The sequence below is a fragment of the Oenanthe melanoleuca genome, chromosome 1 (genome assembly GCF_029582105.1).
Source record: "Oenanthe melanoleuca isolate GR-GAL-2019-014 chromosome 1, OMel1.0, whole genome shotgun sequence".
In the NCBI taxonomy this organism is placed as follows: domain Eukaryota; kingdom Metazoa; phylum Chordata; class Aves; order Passeriformes; family Muscicapidae; genus Oenanthe; species Oenanthe melanoleuca.
The window spans coordinates 80673137-80687945 of NC_079333.1; the positions used below are offsets into that span (position 1 = coordinate 80673137).

Consider the following 14809-nt stretch of genomic DNA (forward strand, 5'->3'; position numbering starts at 1 on the left):
ATGGAGGTAAAACCCTGGGATGCAGGATACCTGAGCCCTTTGATCTTTGTCTGTGCTGCCCCTTCCCACATCAGCCCCACCACCTCCCCAGTGCTGGCATGGCTACATCCAAGCCATGAGCAAGGTCAGCCCACAGCACTGGCAAAAACTGTTCCTGGTTTCCCCAGGTTAGCTGACCATTCCTTGGGAACTACATGAGAATCACAGTTTTGCCTGGGGATGCACCTCCAAGTATGCCTGAAGGTGCTGTTCAATCTTTAAATGCCAAACAGCTTCTGACTTTCAAAGTTTCTATAATTTATTGCCAGAACAAAGGATTAACTGTGACCTTATTTAGGATAACAAACTCCCACTACATTCAAAAATCCCACTGGGGTGTCACTGGGGTATCTGAAAAACATACTGCTGTACAGAAAACACAGTTCTTCACTCCTCCTCTCTCTTTTGCATAAATTAGTTCTCCCTTGTAGTATGCAAATAACAGCAATGTGTAGTGGGTCTCATTCCATATCTTTTGGGCCAGATTTGTTTTTATTCCAAACTATTTTTTATTTCATCATTTTATCCATGGCTCAGACCTAGGAAGCTGCTCACAGCACAGCTAACAACTCGCATTTGTAAATCTGTTTGATTTTCATTTAAAGACGCTTAGGAGAATCCCCTGCTTATTAAGGCTTTTGCTTACCTAAAGAATAGACATGGGAGATTATCCACAAGCATGCTTCACCTGCAGCAATGAGCATCTCTTAAGACAGCTCACACTAGGTGCTTATTCATGATTCAGCCTCTGCTGAGATCACCAGCAAAGGCTCCAGCTGTGACAGGGCACATGGCCCCATCAGGAACTGTACCCTGCCAGCAGGCAGGAACAGCTTACACTCAGCAACCTGAACTCCATGGGAGACAGTCACCCAGAGATAAATAAATAAATAAATAAATAAATAAATAAAATAATCTATGTTTATTTACTACCAGTCCCCAGAGAAATAAATCAGTAAATAAATGGAGAAGCTCAGAGTATCTCTCTGAATAGCTTTCCTTGCAGAATGCTTGTAGCACGTTTGCCTTACCTAATGGAATAGGACTCTTACAAAGAAAGACAAAGGGACCTCAACCTGGTTTTACCTGCAGAAGGTTTCCACTAAAGAGACCTCACTGACACCCCTGCAATGCATTTGGAAGTTTTAGTGACACCAGACCTAGCTCAGAACAAGCTGCTCTCAGCCATGTATCCCCTCACAGACCCAGGGACCCCCAGCCCTGTGCTCATTCCCTTTACAGTTTGCTTGCTTCTGCTGGAAAAGAAAAGGATTGCAAAGCCTCTCAGGACACAGGAGTAAGGTCAGGTTGAGGGAGCACAGGTGTGATTCCCTGAGACACCAAAGCTCATGAAAATGCCTGGTAGAGGAGGTTTCTTATGGCACTGCTGCAACCCTCAGCAGCTCCACCCTGCAGAGCCCAAGGCCACCAAGGATCTCTCCTCGCTGCAGGTGGAGGTATGGCCACAAATCTTCCCTATTTTTCATCTCCATGGTCAAAAGACCAAATTAATTCTGTCTTCTATGGTATGACCATAACCTCTAGTGAGCAACTGTGGCAGACAAGGGAAAAAAGTTAATCCAGCAGATGCAAACTGAAATATTAGATATGTTTTCAGGCTGGACCATTCCAGAAAAATACTGACTTTTTTGTCAATTGTAATTGAAGGGATTCACTATTTAAAAGTGAATATTCACAAGTAGCAGCCTAACAAAAGCAAACAGGAGACAGAACTTAGAGACTTTCTTTAAATGTGGCAACCACAACTAATGCTTTGATAGATTCCTAGTATAAAGCATGAAAATCCAGTACACTTAGAATACTATTTTCGACTTTTCTCATCTATTTTATCTTTTCTTTTCCATAAGAAAGAGATATGCATCACGCTGTCTGCCTGCTACACCGCATCAGCGTAGGAACCCATTTTCATTTTCCACTGCATCTGACAAAGAAGCAGGGAGATCAAACTTCATTTCATTCCTACAAGTTTCATGAGAAGCTGTGACTAGACAAGGGGAGTGTAATCTAAATTAGTGCCTCATTAGGTAAAAATGTGAGGTTAGCAGTCATCTATTCCCTCTGGCTCGCTGACTGGGCCACTCAGCATGCATGCAGCTCAGAAACAGCCTCAGCAAGACCAGCCCCCCTCTTCTCTGACAATTAAGAGATATGGAGGAGACTTGCAGGGTCATTGTGAAAGATCTTGGGAGAAAAGGACAGTAGAGGTAAAATGTAGGTGTTGCAATGGGAGAAAGGAATAAGGGATATCAAATGTGGAGCTGGGATTATTGCAGAGATACAGTGCTTGGGGCACAGGACACAAAGCTTCACTACTTTCTCTGCTCCTGAAAAAGCTTGTTATTTTTAGTGCTTATGGCTGAATTCAAAGCCAATTGAACTCTGAGGGAGGATTTCCATTGAACTATTTTTGTGGGGATGGGACAAAATATACTTACTTCTCTGAACTGCTCCTCTCAATCTAACGAGAGTAATTGATGCTAGTTCCTTCTATCTCAGCCATGCACGACTTTCACAGGAATAGTACATACACCCCATATACTGACATACTTTTATTTCTTCACAACAAAAGCTAACTAATAGAGGAAAAAATTGCAGAAACTATGGCGAAGACTAGCAAAAAGTCTGCACTTCTGCAGAACTGCAATCCAATTTAGATTTGGCAGATCACTTCACCCAAAAAAGATGGCATCTGATTCTGAATTTCTGTGAAATGCCAGTACTATGGGAAGTTGCATTTGTAGATGGATTGCTGTTTGCTCTTATGTAAGTGTGACTTTTTCTCTCTTAATAGAAAGTTAGAGTTTAATATCTGTTATTGAGATCGCTGGTGAAATGCATGTTTTGGGCTGAGATTGTCGTGACATGTAAAAAGACATGTCAACTCTACTTGCAAAGTTATGTGCATATATTAGATACTATATAGCTCAATGATTAGAGAGAAATAGGTGCTACCTACCCTAAGCTAATTATTTTCACACAGCTAAGGATTAGGCTTTATCAACATATTAGTGGGTAAGCACATTATTGCCTCTCTGCAGTGAAAAATGTTTTCATAGCAGAAATTTGCAGTTAGGGATAAAAATAAACATCGAAAAGAGTCTTAGGGAAATGCTAAGAAAATTCAGAGATAATTGCATTTAAAGCTCATTATTGAACATAAACTAAGCCAACCAGGAATACTTCTCATCACATTTATTTAATATTGCAATTTCAGGGTAACTGAAAAAATCAGATGCCACAGAAAGGGCCCATCAGTGTAAAATGTAATAACTCTCTAAAGATGCCCAGCTACCTCTTCTGATGACTTAATCATTTACCACTTTAAACATCATTGTCTTTCTTGCCATCTAGTCAAAATCATGGCAGGTACTATTCATAGCTTAGTTGTAATAAGAGGAAAATGTATGGTAGATATTTAATGATTTTCCCAAAACTTCTTTCAAAAAGAAAGATAAGAATTTCTGAAAAAATAACTTAAGAGTATTTTACCACTGAAAGATAAATTTTAATTCTCTCTATTTTAAGAGTAGTGTTTCCAATAACTTGCTTTAATAGGATTGCAATTATATCTGAACATCAGACAAATTAAGAGTTTGTGTAAGGCAGTGGAGAAGGCAAACCTTTGGATAAAGCCAGCTGGCCAAACATCAAAGGAAATACATTTACTTTTCTAAGTTAGCTTCTTTCCACCCCTTCCATATGAGATCTAAAAATGTTGATTTTGTGAATTTGTGCACTGAAAACTCACATCAGATCAGAACAGAGGACTGACTAAAATGATGACATTTTAAAACCATTTTCAGATTCTTAAAAAATAATTTAATTTTTTTTATTTAGCAAGAGCAGTGTTTTACTACTTCCTAGGAAGATGCAATTTGTGAGCAGTGCAGTGAAAGCCTGTTTCTCACAGGGTGACATCTTACAGTCCTCCCCTCCAACATCCTCGTGCCCTTTTCAAAGTCCTGAACTGCTTTAAGTCATTAAACACCTCCCAGCTCCCCAGTCACTGACCTGCAGCTTCACTGGGTGCCACGGCTTCTCCTGCACCAGGTATGAGCTGGGTGGCCTGAGGGACACTCCTGCTCTTTGGCCAGCTGGCAGGCCAGAGATGCTGAAGCCATTCAGACTGACTGATACCTGTCTGCCTCCTGCAAGCAGTTCTAGAGAGCAATTTAGTTTTCTAGTTATTAAAATTGTCTAATGGGTGCAAAAAAACTACCTGGTGATACAGAGAATGAAAGGAAGACAGAATAAAAAAATAAATAGACAAGTATGACTGCATAAGGATATGATAATTCTTACAAAATTAGTCTTTAAAACTATGAGGAAGAACTCCCTAGCATCACAAGTACTTGGAATGAGGTATCCCAGCAGAACTAACTGCTTAGGGCTGCAGAGACTAACTTGAAATAACAGCCTGAAGGAGAGGTATGTTTTGCCTAAATAGCAGGATTATGGTCTTAGCAATAAGGGCTGAGCTGGAAAAGAAGTATGTGAAACTACAGACACACCACGGACTGAACTCTTCAGAGTGTACAGAGAAATGCTGGGTTGGCTACACATCATTGGGATCTTCTGCTCTCTGTGCTTCTGCTATTATAAATATTACTAGCAGATGGCAGCTAAACCGTGGGTACATGAACAATGTCCAGCCCTGCTGGTTCTGGCTCAGATTTCTGAAATTGCACGTCCACAATGCAAACACACCAGGACTGTGCATCACCAGCGTGACCCCATGGACAGCCTGGGACTTGCAGAGTAAGAGCTGGCCAGCTTGGAGCCAACCATGGGCTCCCTCATTGCAGGGAGATGTGTGTGCAAGCAGCCACACATGGCACCAACCCTCACTGGGCTCTCACTACCTGGGCGACCCAAGGGCCCACCAGCAGTGTTTAATCTCACCTGAAAATAGTCTTCATGGTTTTATTTTACTTTGAACCATTCCCCAGCTTTATTACCAATGTTTCCTTCTGAGACAATTGTGAGGTACCTTGAATTGCTTAAGTGAAACACCCTAACTTGCTAGAGCATTATATACAACTCAAGGCTGATTTCAAGCAGGCTTGAAAAAGCTCTGACTCGTGCTGGACTGTTTCTGCAGAAGAAAATTCATAAAACTGGTAAACCAAAAACAGGAGGGGAGGGGACTTCAAAACCTCTTCTCGGTTCATCTATATCTTTGAATTTTAATTCGGTGATTTTTTCTTTAGATAGCTGCTACCAATTATGTCTACAGTCCTTCTCTACTGCCTACTAATGTGGATAATTCTCAATAGTCATTACACATTTAAGTCAAACATTAATCAGAGTCTTTTGCTGAGATTTCTCAAGTAGCCTAGTAGCTTGAGATACATAACTTCTGTTTATGTTACCAGGCATTATGCATCAAAATCCCCTAAGGTGGCTTTGGCTATATCAGCAAAAACTGTATTTATGATTTAATATAAATATGGAACAACTATGGAGAACTGTAGAAAAATGTCTGCCTTCATCCGTAATGTCCTACAGTATTTTGATTTTTAATTTGTGCTCCTTTGACCAATCACTTTTTTCTAGCACATTTCAAAACTCACTGCAATATAACAGTGCAGTAGAAACATGGATGAAGCTAATAAAGAAGAACAACAGCAAGTAGCAACAGCAAGTGTTACCAGTATTAGATTCCTGCAGTTAATACAGCAGCCTATATGTTAATTGTAGTGCTCCGTCCTGAAGAGTCAGTCCCAAAGCACTTAGCAAATTACACTCTGAAACTGCTTCTGCCTCTGAAGCAGAAGCACTGGAGAATCCTGTCTTTTGAGCAGGGTCAAAATTCAGCCCTAAGGCAGTGTGTGAATGGTGCAGTGAATTGGAGCTGCTTATCTCTGCAGGCCTGGACTAAAATTACTAGATCAGAAATGGGGGGCGAGGAGGGCGGGGTGGGGGAATTTACATTATGATCTCATTGTAGTGCACAGAAGCTTTTTGACTAACTTGCAGAAAACAAGTGTCCTAGTTTCCTCTAACTGTCCCATTTTGGTTATCTGCCAGGTTACAGGTCACACTCATTTCTGCCTGGGACTTTGATTCAGTATTTGCTTTGGAATCAAAAAGGAGTTAAACCATCTAAGTTTTGGGTTATTTGGTTTTGGGTTTTTTTGCATCCTCATCTATCTATTCTTCTGTTAGAGGAGAAACACACTTAAAAGACCCACACACCAAGCAGGTCACACTCAACTATTGCAATGTGCTGCCTTCTGCAGGGATAACGAACAACCTAGAAGGACTTAAAGTTATAGTCACCAAGATTTTCTCAATGTGGAAATACTTTATCAAACTACAATAATGTAAAGACAAGCTTAAAGCAAGCCCTCTTAAATTCTGTCACAAAATGCTGGGAGACTTTTGCCTTAGACCATGGTGAAAGAAGGACCAGGATTTTCCAAATAAACGAGTGTGCAGTTCTTTGCATCCTTTGTAGAGTGAAGTCCTACAACTGTTCACATAAACCTCTGAGGTTACTGGCTTCTGCCTACCTGCACAGGACACTGCTGGATACCAGGCTAAGCTTTGCTTACAGCATAGACAGTCACCACTCAAAGTTTGGTCTTTCTCCTAGCTCCAATCTGGAACAAATCCGTTCGCTTGAAATCAGAAACTGATTTGCATCTCCATTTTATATCTTCTTATAGCAAGGAACTGATGGGTGTGCTTGTGAATCAGCATGTTGGGAGGATTCATTTTTTTTTTTTCTTGTGAAATCATAAATAATTGTTCTCCTCCACAAAGAAGAATCAGCCTACGTTTCCCAAGCACTTGCAAAATGCTTTTTCAAGATTCCATTGTATAGCTCATATTTGGAAAGTTCTTAAGACCTCTGGGTCTAGGAAAAACACATGAATAGAGGATTTCTGACCTTATTTTTCATTTTCTGAGACCTACAGTTTGAGGATCTCTTTGATACAGTTTTCAGAATATTACTGTCAGGAAAGCATCCAAAGTAAAAATAAGGAAACGGGATTCCTTCCAAAGCAAAAATCGGGAAACACGATTTCTAATTATTCTAACAGGTTTCCAACTCAGACATCCTTCTAAGCAGCGACTATCTTAGGTCACTCAGGAGGAAAGCCTGTACCAGCTAGTAACATGTATCAAGTCTCACTGTTGCAGTTTTGGGGGTATTTTTGCGCTGCTGCCTATAACCAGCACCGATGGTGAGAGGGAAGGTGCGAGATCCTCTCATCACAGACACAGGGGCAGGGGGCACCACAGCCCCTGGCTGCTCTAAACCCAGGTCAGAGCACTCAGCAGCTGCAGGCCTGTCCTGAGCCCCTTGTGCCCCACAAGCCTTTCCCTATGCCCTATGCAGGCATAAAGAAGTGATGCAAGAGAGCAAATTTGAAGAGGAGAGCAAACTCTCTTCCCCCTGACACCAGCACCTTAAGATGAAATACAAAGCCCGCTTGTTTTGTTCAGCTGCTCTGTACCACACAGAGCCAAGGTTTCTCATTTCCTTAAAAAAGCCACAGCAGAAATTCAAATGCAACTGGCAACTCACCCGAAGTGGCTGGCTAAACTCATGGAAACGCAGAAGAGGAAGAAGTTTTTGATCATGATAAAGTCAGAGACCATCCCATTGTCCATTCCAGAGGAGAAGAGGAACGCAGGTGGTTGCTTTGGTGAAGGTGCAGCTGTTCACTTTGTTCTTACACTGCAACAATACAAAAAATTGATAAATTATTGCATGGGCAGAGAGCAGGATAGCGGAGTTCAGCTAACACCGCATCTTTTGCTGTCTGCGTTTTTCACAAACTTATCTAGGCTTATGTAAACATCAGCTGTTTATGTAAAATTGTGTATCTTCAAGGACACGTTTTACCTTCTGCTGTCAGCAAACTGCAAAACAGGAAAAATTCTTTGTGGCCCAGCTTTTCCCGATATACATCTGTGGTATAAGTAACTAAAAAAATAGCCACCATTTTCCAAATGCCAATTCCAACCCTTTACCTATTTCAACAACTTCCACATGCCTGCAAACCCAGGGCTGTGTGCAGCCTCCGCATCCTTTCCTTCCATCGCAATTTTTTCCCATTAAATACCCAGCTTCCCTTTCCAAAATCCCAGTTGAAATGCCAAGAAACACCTACTGCTTCTTGGAATTCATGCTGCTGATGCACGGCTTAGCAAAAGGAGGGTGGGTTGTTGGGGGGGGGAAGGAGGGGGGAAAGGGTAAAAAGTGACCTTCCTCGCAAAGGCACATAAACCTCACGCTAGCACGAAGAGCGACAGTAATGTAGCTGCTCCAGCGACTGCTGCTTTTTGGATACCTGCCTCAGCGACCAGATCGCCAATTTCAGCATTGTGCACTAACGTTTTCCTCTGTGCCCTATTAAAAACAAACAAAAAACCAAAACCACAACGAAACCCCCCAAAAGCCAACGAAACAAAAAGCAAACAAACCACCCGGAACCCAACAAAACCCCCAAAACAACCCCCAAAAACGTACCCAGAGGCGAATCGCCTGGATTTTCCACCTGAACCCTGTGCCCCCGTGCTACATCGCTCAGCAACTTGTTCTCCCACCCCGCCGGCGCCGCAAGGCAAAACGCCCGAACCAAAAGCCGCCCCCCGGGGCTCCCCCGCACCGGGTCCCGCTCTCTCCGCGCCGGGCACTGCGGGGCCGCCGCTCCCTTCCCGCAGCCCCGGCCCGCCCGCACCTGTCCGGCGACCGCCGCTCACTCTCCGCCGCCGCCCTCGCACTGCGCCCGGGGCGACGCGCTGCGCTCCGCTCTGCTCGGCGGCGGGCGGCACCGGACCGCCCGTGCCCGTGCCCGTGCCCGTGCCCGCCTCCCCTCCCCGGTCCCCGCAGCGCCCCGGGATTGCCCCCGCCCCGCCCGCCGCCCGAAGTTTCCCGCGGCCATGTGCGCGGCGGTGCCCGCAGCCGGGCTTCCCCTCCGCCCTCCGCCCGCCCGGCGCTTACCGGCCGCCGGCGGGGGGACGAGGACGAGGGGCAGCGCTCGCCCGAAAGTTGCGGAGCGGCGGCGGGAGCGGAGCGGGAGCGGCGGCGCTGCCTCCCGGCCGCTGGCAGGCGCGGCCCCGCCGCAGCGCCGCGCCCGCGCCGCCCCCGCACGGAGCCCGCGGCCGGGAGCGCGGGGCGCGGAGCGGGCGCGCCGGCCCGGGGCACCCCGGGCGCCTCCCGGCCACGGCCGCTCCCGCACCTCCGCCCCGGCAGGCTTCAGCGCACCCCGAGATCCCGCTCTGCTCTCCCGCGAGCGGCTCCACCGGGGCAAGGTGCCGGGCGAGCCCGGCCGGCAGCGACTGTCCTCGGGGAGAGGGAGCCCCCGGCACAGCCCGGCGTGCGGGTGTCGTGTGAGCGCGGGGCAGGGGCAGCCAGCACGGCCGAGGCTCGTCCGTGTATAGGCTCGTCGGTGTATAGGCTCGTTGCACCACACGTGTATTAAGCGTACATATGTATACACACACCCCTACATACCCAGATCTTACCTGTACTCCTCTTCCAGTGGACCTGATCTAAACCGTCATAGCTCTTAAGTGCTGAAATGGTACGTTTGTATCCACAACATAAACTCTCTTTTTACATCCCATTTGACATCCATGGTTTATATATCAGTATTGTACATTACAGGAGATCCGCAATAACTTCGAGTTTTCCTTGTGATTGTGTGTGGGGCTGCTCCTGAAAAAAGGATGCTTTGGTTCACAGCTTCAATGACAGGAGCATTACACACGCTATATGTTCAAGTCACATATATAATATACTGCTTGCAGGTCCATTTTGAACTACATGAAAGATGAAATGAGTGTTGGACAGTCCCAGTTGCTGGGGATTCCTTAGGACAAACACAACGTTTTGCAGCATGTGCATCTTACACGTGATAATATATTATTTCAGCATACACTGCTGTGACTGTATTTCAAAGTAACACTCCAAACTCAGTTATTAAATTATCAGATCTAATGAGGTAGTGCATGTCTTTCAGGCAACGTTATGGATCAATGAAGCACTTGTTTTTTTCCTGTATCCGTATAAAAGCTCTACGGAATTAATCCCTCCAGTGAAATCAATATTGGTTCTGTAGCTCATTGCCACAAGGGCGCATGTTGAACCCTCTGTGTGTGCCTAGTTCACAGTCTGTACTGTCTGAGCTGAAAACTGGTCCTTAGAATTTTCAGTTTACATTTTTTTCCCACCCAACAAAACCAGAAATGTTGCCCCAGGGAGAATTTTCTATGTAAACAATGAATCATTTTTCTACTATCAATTGAGTAGGATTTTCTCGGGCAGTTCTTTGTAATTCCTCTCTTCAGCATTCCCTTGAGACCCATCAGGGGTTGGATTAGATGGTTTTTAAAGGTTCCCTTCAACCCCAACCAGTCTGTGGTTCAATGGCTCTGTATCTGCTGCTTAGCTGTGTTCGAGTTTTACAGCATTGATTTATGATCTTGAATGCAGAGCCAATGACATACGTTGTTCCTCGTTGTTCCTTAGTGACTTCAATAAATATGAAGTTGTGAATGAATGTTGCTATCAGAACAGCTTTCCCAGTGCTTAAAAATATCTGAGTTAAGTAGTATGAAGCGCCAGTAGTTTCTCATGATAATGTTCTTGCCTAGGAGCGTTTAAATCACTTTTTTTTTTTTACAGTGCTTTGATTTATAGTACAAACTATTTATATTTCTATATAGATGATGTTGTGAAAATATGTGGTCTTGAAAAAATTTTACAAAAGAGATATGTAGGAATATTGGCCTCGACTTTAGTGCAAGCAGGTGAGAGCTGTGTGCTTCGGCCTCCCGCTCCAGCTCCCTGGCGACCAGAGCTGAGCCTCGGCTCCTCTGACTCCCTGCATCTTCTCCACGAAGCCATATGCTGCAGATCCGCTTCTCAACACCAAAGGGAGAAAGCGTCTAGGAACTGGGGGAGCGGAAAAGCAAGAAAATGTTTAAGGAAAGCTTAAAGGAAAAGGAAAGACAAATGGTACAGGACGGTTTGGATTGGAAAGGGATCTTAGCGATCACCTAGTTCCACCCCCTGCCACGGGCAAGGACACCGCGAAAGCGCCTTATTCGCGAAACAGCGAGCCGAGAATGCCGGCGTCCCGCATCGCTGCGCCCCGGGGTTCCTTCTGTGGGGTTCCTTTTGCGGGGTTCCATCCGCGGGGCTCCAGCGCGGAGCCCGCTGCTCCCGCCGTGTCCCGGTGCCGGGCGGGCGGCTCGGCCCGCGGCAGCTGCGGCGCGGCGGCCGCCGGAGGGCAGCACAGCTCCACGCAAGGCAGATCCGCGCAGCTCCACACGGCTCCGCACAGCTCCACGCAAGGCAGATCCGCGCAGCTCCACACGGCTCCGCACAGCTCTGCACAGATCCACACAAGACAGATCCGCACACATCCACACTGTTCCGCACAGCTTCGCACAGCTCAATACAGCTCCGCACAGCTCCATACAGCTCCACACAGTTCCACACAATTCCACACAGCTCCACGCAAGACAGATCCGCACACATCCACACAGCTCCCCACAGCTCCACACGAGCACGGCTCCACACAAGCATAAGTCCACACAAGCACAGCTCCACACGGGCACAGCTCCACACAAACACAGCTCCACACAGGCACAGCTCCACACAAACACAGCTCCACATAGTTCCACACAAACACAACTCCACACAGGCACAGCTCCACACAAACACAGCTCCACATAGTTCCACACAAGCACAGCTCCACACAGACACAGCTCCACACAGACACAGCCCCACGCAGACACAGCTCCACACGAGCACAGCTCCACGCAATCACAACTCCACACAAGCACAGCTCCACACAGCTCCACACAGGCACAGCTCCACCAGACACAGCTCCACACAGACACAGCTCCACATCCACACAGCTCCACACAGACACAGCTCTACACAGGCACAGCTTCACCAAGCACAGCTCCACACAGGCACAGCTCCACACAGACACAGCTCCACACAGGCACAGCTCCACACAGACACAGCTCTACCAGGCACAGCTTCACACAGGCACAGCTCCACACAGACACAGCTCTACACAGGCACAGCTCCACACAGACACAGCTCCACACAGGCACAGCTCCACACAGACACAGCTCCACACAGGCACAGCTCCACCAAGCACAGCTCCACACAGACACAGCTCCACACAGGCACAGCTCCACACAGCTCCACACAGACACAGCTCCACACAGACACAGCTCCACACTGACACAGATCTACACAGACACAGCTCCACACAAGCACAGCTCCACCAAGCACAGCTCCACACAGACACAGCTCGACACAGCTCCACACAGACACAGCTCCACACAGACACAGCTCCACACAGACACAGCTCCACACAGGCACAGCTCCACAGAAACACAACTCCACACAAACACAGCTTCACACAGACACAGCTCCACACAGGCACAGCTCCACACAAACACAACTCCACACAATCACAGCCCCACGCGATCCCAGCTCCAGCCCAGTCCCGCTCCGCGCAGCCCGGCGGGACGGGAGCGGCTCTGCTCGGGCGCCGCTCGCTCTGCGGGGCGCGGATCGCGCTGCTCGGCCGGAGCTGATCGCGGCTCGCTGTGTCCCGGCGGGACCGTGCCCTGGGCCCGGCTTACTGCCGGCAGCAGAGAGGGCGCCGCTATGAAGGCAGCGGTATTGCTCTGTGTTTCTTCAGGCTCCCTGTGATTCACACCCTGTTCGGATCCTCAGCCTCCTTGTCACGCTTTAAGGGATACCTTGAACTTAGTGTGTGAATCAAATGCTTTCTGTTAGAGTCAGAAAAACGTTTCGTTTGGTTGATTGTTCTCTGTGCTGGTGTGTAGCGAAATACCGACGTGGCCATTCTACACAGTGATTTTCTTTCAAACTTGGGAGAAGTCTGAGTGGTCCCTCTCTGGCAGTTCTCCTCCTTGTTTCATTACTAAGTTTCATTACTGCTGCTCATTTGCAGGGATGAATGCATTTGAGGTCGATCGTCCTCTACATGGGACTGAAACAGCAGTGCAGGCAAATTGTGCTGTGATTTTTACCATGGCACATGCTTGGGAGCTCACTGGGAAACACACACCAACTTCTCATTTTTTGTGTTAGAAAATGGCCTGTTTTGCCAGTAGCCAAAGGTGCCTCTGTAGTTGATCAATTCATTGCTTCTTCCAGGAGAGTTACAGAGAGCTGTGAAGTTGTGTGGAGGTGTGACAGGCTGTGGGAATTGGTGCCAGTAGGCTCTTCAGAGGCATTCTCTACCAAAACAATTCAATTCCATCACCTAGGTAGGGAGGACTGCCTCTTCTCTTGAAATCTTTTTTCTTTGCCCTCTTAGCTAAGATTCCAAAAAGCCAGCACTTGGAACAGTGACTTTTGTGATGCAAGTCCTTTTCCAATAGAGAGCAGTCTGAATTCATCAGTCATTGAAGGAACCCCTAATCATCAGCTAATATAGACTCTGCCACTCTCAGTGCAGAGACTGGATCTAAGCAAAGGGTGAAAGTCTTGTTTTCACTCCCTTCTTTAGTAGTATCTGTAAAAATTTGAGTCAAGGCTCTACTGCGCCCAGGTGAGTCACACCCAGAGTTCCCCAGAATGAGAGAGACATGCACACAGTGGAAAAAGTCAAGCAAAGGACCAAGAAGATTATTAAAGGACTGGAGTGGAGTCCTCTGGAGGTGAGGCAGAGAGAGTTGGGATTGTCCAGACAGGAGAAGAAAAGGCTAAGAAGGATATTTATCCATGGGTATAAATACCTGAGGGCAGGGGGCTGATCAAGAGGGAGACAGACTTTGCTTAGTGCTACTGACTGACAGTAAGTCCTATGAAAAGGGAGCTGGGGTTGTTTAGCCTGGAGAAAAGGAGGCTTAAAGGAGACCTTATTGCTCTCTACAACTACCTGAAAGGAGGCTGTAGCCAGATGGGAGCTGGCCTCTTCTCTCAAGCAGTCAACAAAAGGATGAGAAGAGATGGCTTCAGGCTGCACCAGGAAAACTTCGTGTTGGACATCAGGAAGAATTTGTTCCCAGAAAGAGTTGTTAAGCATTGGAATGAACTGCTCAGGGAAGTGGTGGAGTCACTAACCATGGAGGTGTTCAAGAAAGGACTGGATGTGGCATTTAGTGCCATGGTCTAATTGACAAGGTGGTGATCAGTCAAAGGTTGGATGATCTTGGAGGTCTTTTCCAACCTAAATAATTCTGTAACAGGAAAAGGTAGACCAGTCACATATTTAAAGGCATGACATTCCAGCTGAATACAAGAAAACATATTTTTACTTTGAGGCTGGTCAAACATAGGAACAGGTTGCCCAGGGAAGTTGTGAATTGTCTGTCTGTGGAGACAAAACTTGAAGGTAAATGATCCTGGGAAACCCACTGTCCAGAGACACCCTCCAGCCTCAGCCATCCTGTGATTCTGTAAAGTATGAAAACTCTGCCATCTTGTAAATATCTTTCCTAATTTCTCCAAACCATTTCACAACTATGTCTGGTAGTGAAATGATGCAAACAACATTGCTGATGTGAGAGGTATTAGAGTCTGATAGACTTTGAAGCATTTGATGTATTTCTGAATGATAAGGAGGGATATTGATAGCCTTTTTTTCCTGTTCTATAATGCCATGGACACCATAAAACATGACCAATTTGCTGCATTTCACTGTCTGCTGGGCTATGCTGAAGACAGAGCTGCTTTTAGGACCTGGTGTCTTGGTGGTTTGTCCTCTGCATCCCAGTAGTAATAGAGAAC

General features: G+C 46.5%; 2 protein-coding genes across 8 annotated transcripts in view; one reads left to right on the top strand and one right to left on the bottom strand.

The window, feature by feature from the left end:
* Nucleotides 1-9159, bottom strand: part of GABRA5 (gamma-aminobutyric acid type A receptor subunit alpha5) — a 55918-nt gene extending 46759 nt beyond the window's left edge. The window contains exons 1-3 of one of the 7 annotated variants that reach the window (XM_056498823.1): nucleotides 9020-9159; nucleotides 8371-8425; nucleotides 7598-7750 (exon numbers count right to left, since the gene is read on the bottom strand). In XM_056498823.1, the coding sequence (XP_056354798.1) occupies nucleotides 7598-7683 (86 nt within the window). In that variant the 5' untranslated portion in view covers nucleotides 7684-7750; nucleotides 8371-8425; nucleotides 9020-9159. Of the gene's footprint in view, nucleotides 1-7597; nucleotides 7751-8046; nucleotides 8173-8366; nucleotides 8426-8756; nucleotides 8849-9019 lie in introns of those variants that run through there. The other 6 variants (XM_056498832.1, XM_056498784.1, XM_056498793.1 and 3 more) reach the window with 6 other exon arrangements.
* GABRB3 (gamma-aminobutyric acid type A receptor subunit beta3) overlaps nucleotides 1-14809 on the top strand; it is a 196313-nt gene that overhangs the window by 38449 nt on the left and 143055 nt on the right. The gene's annotated exons all lie outside the window — the stretch shown is intronic.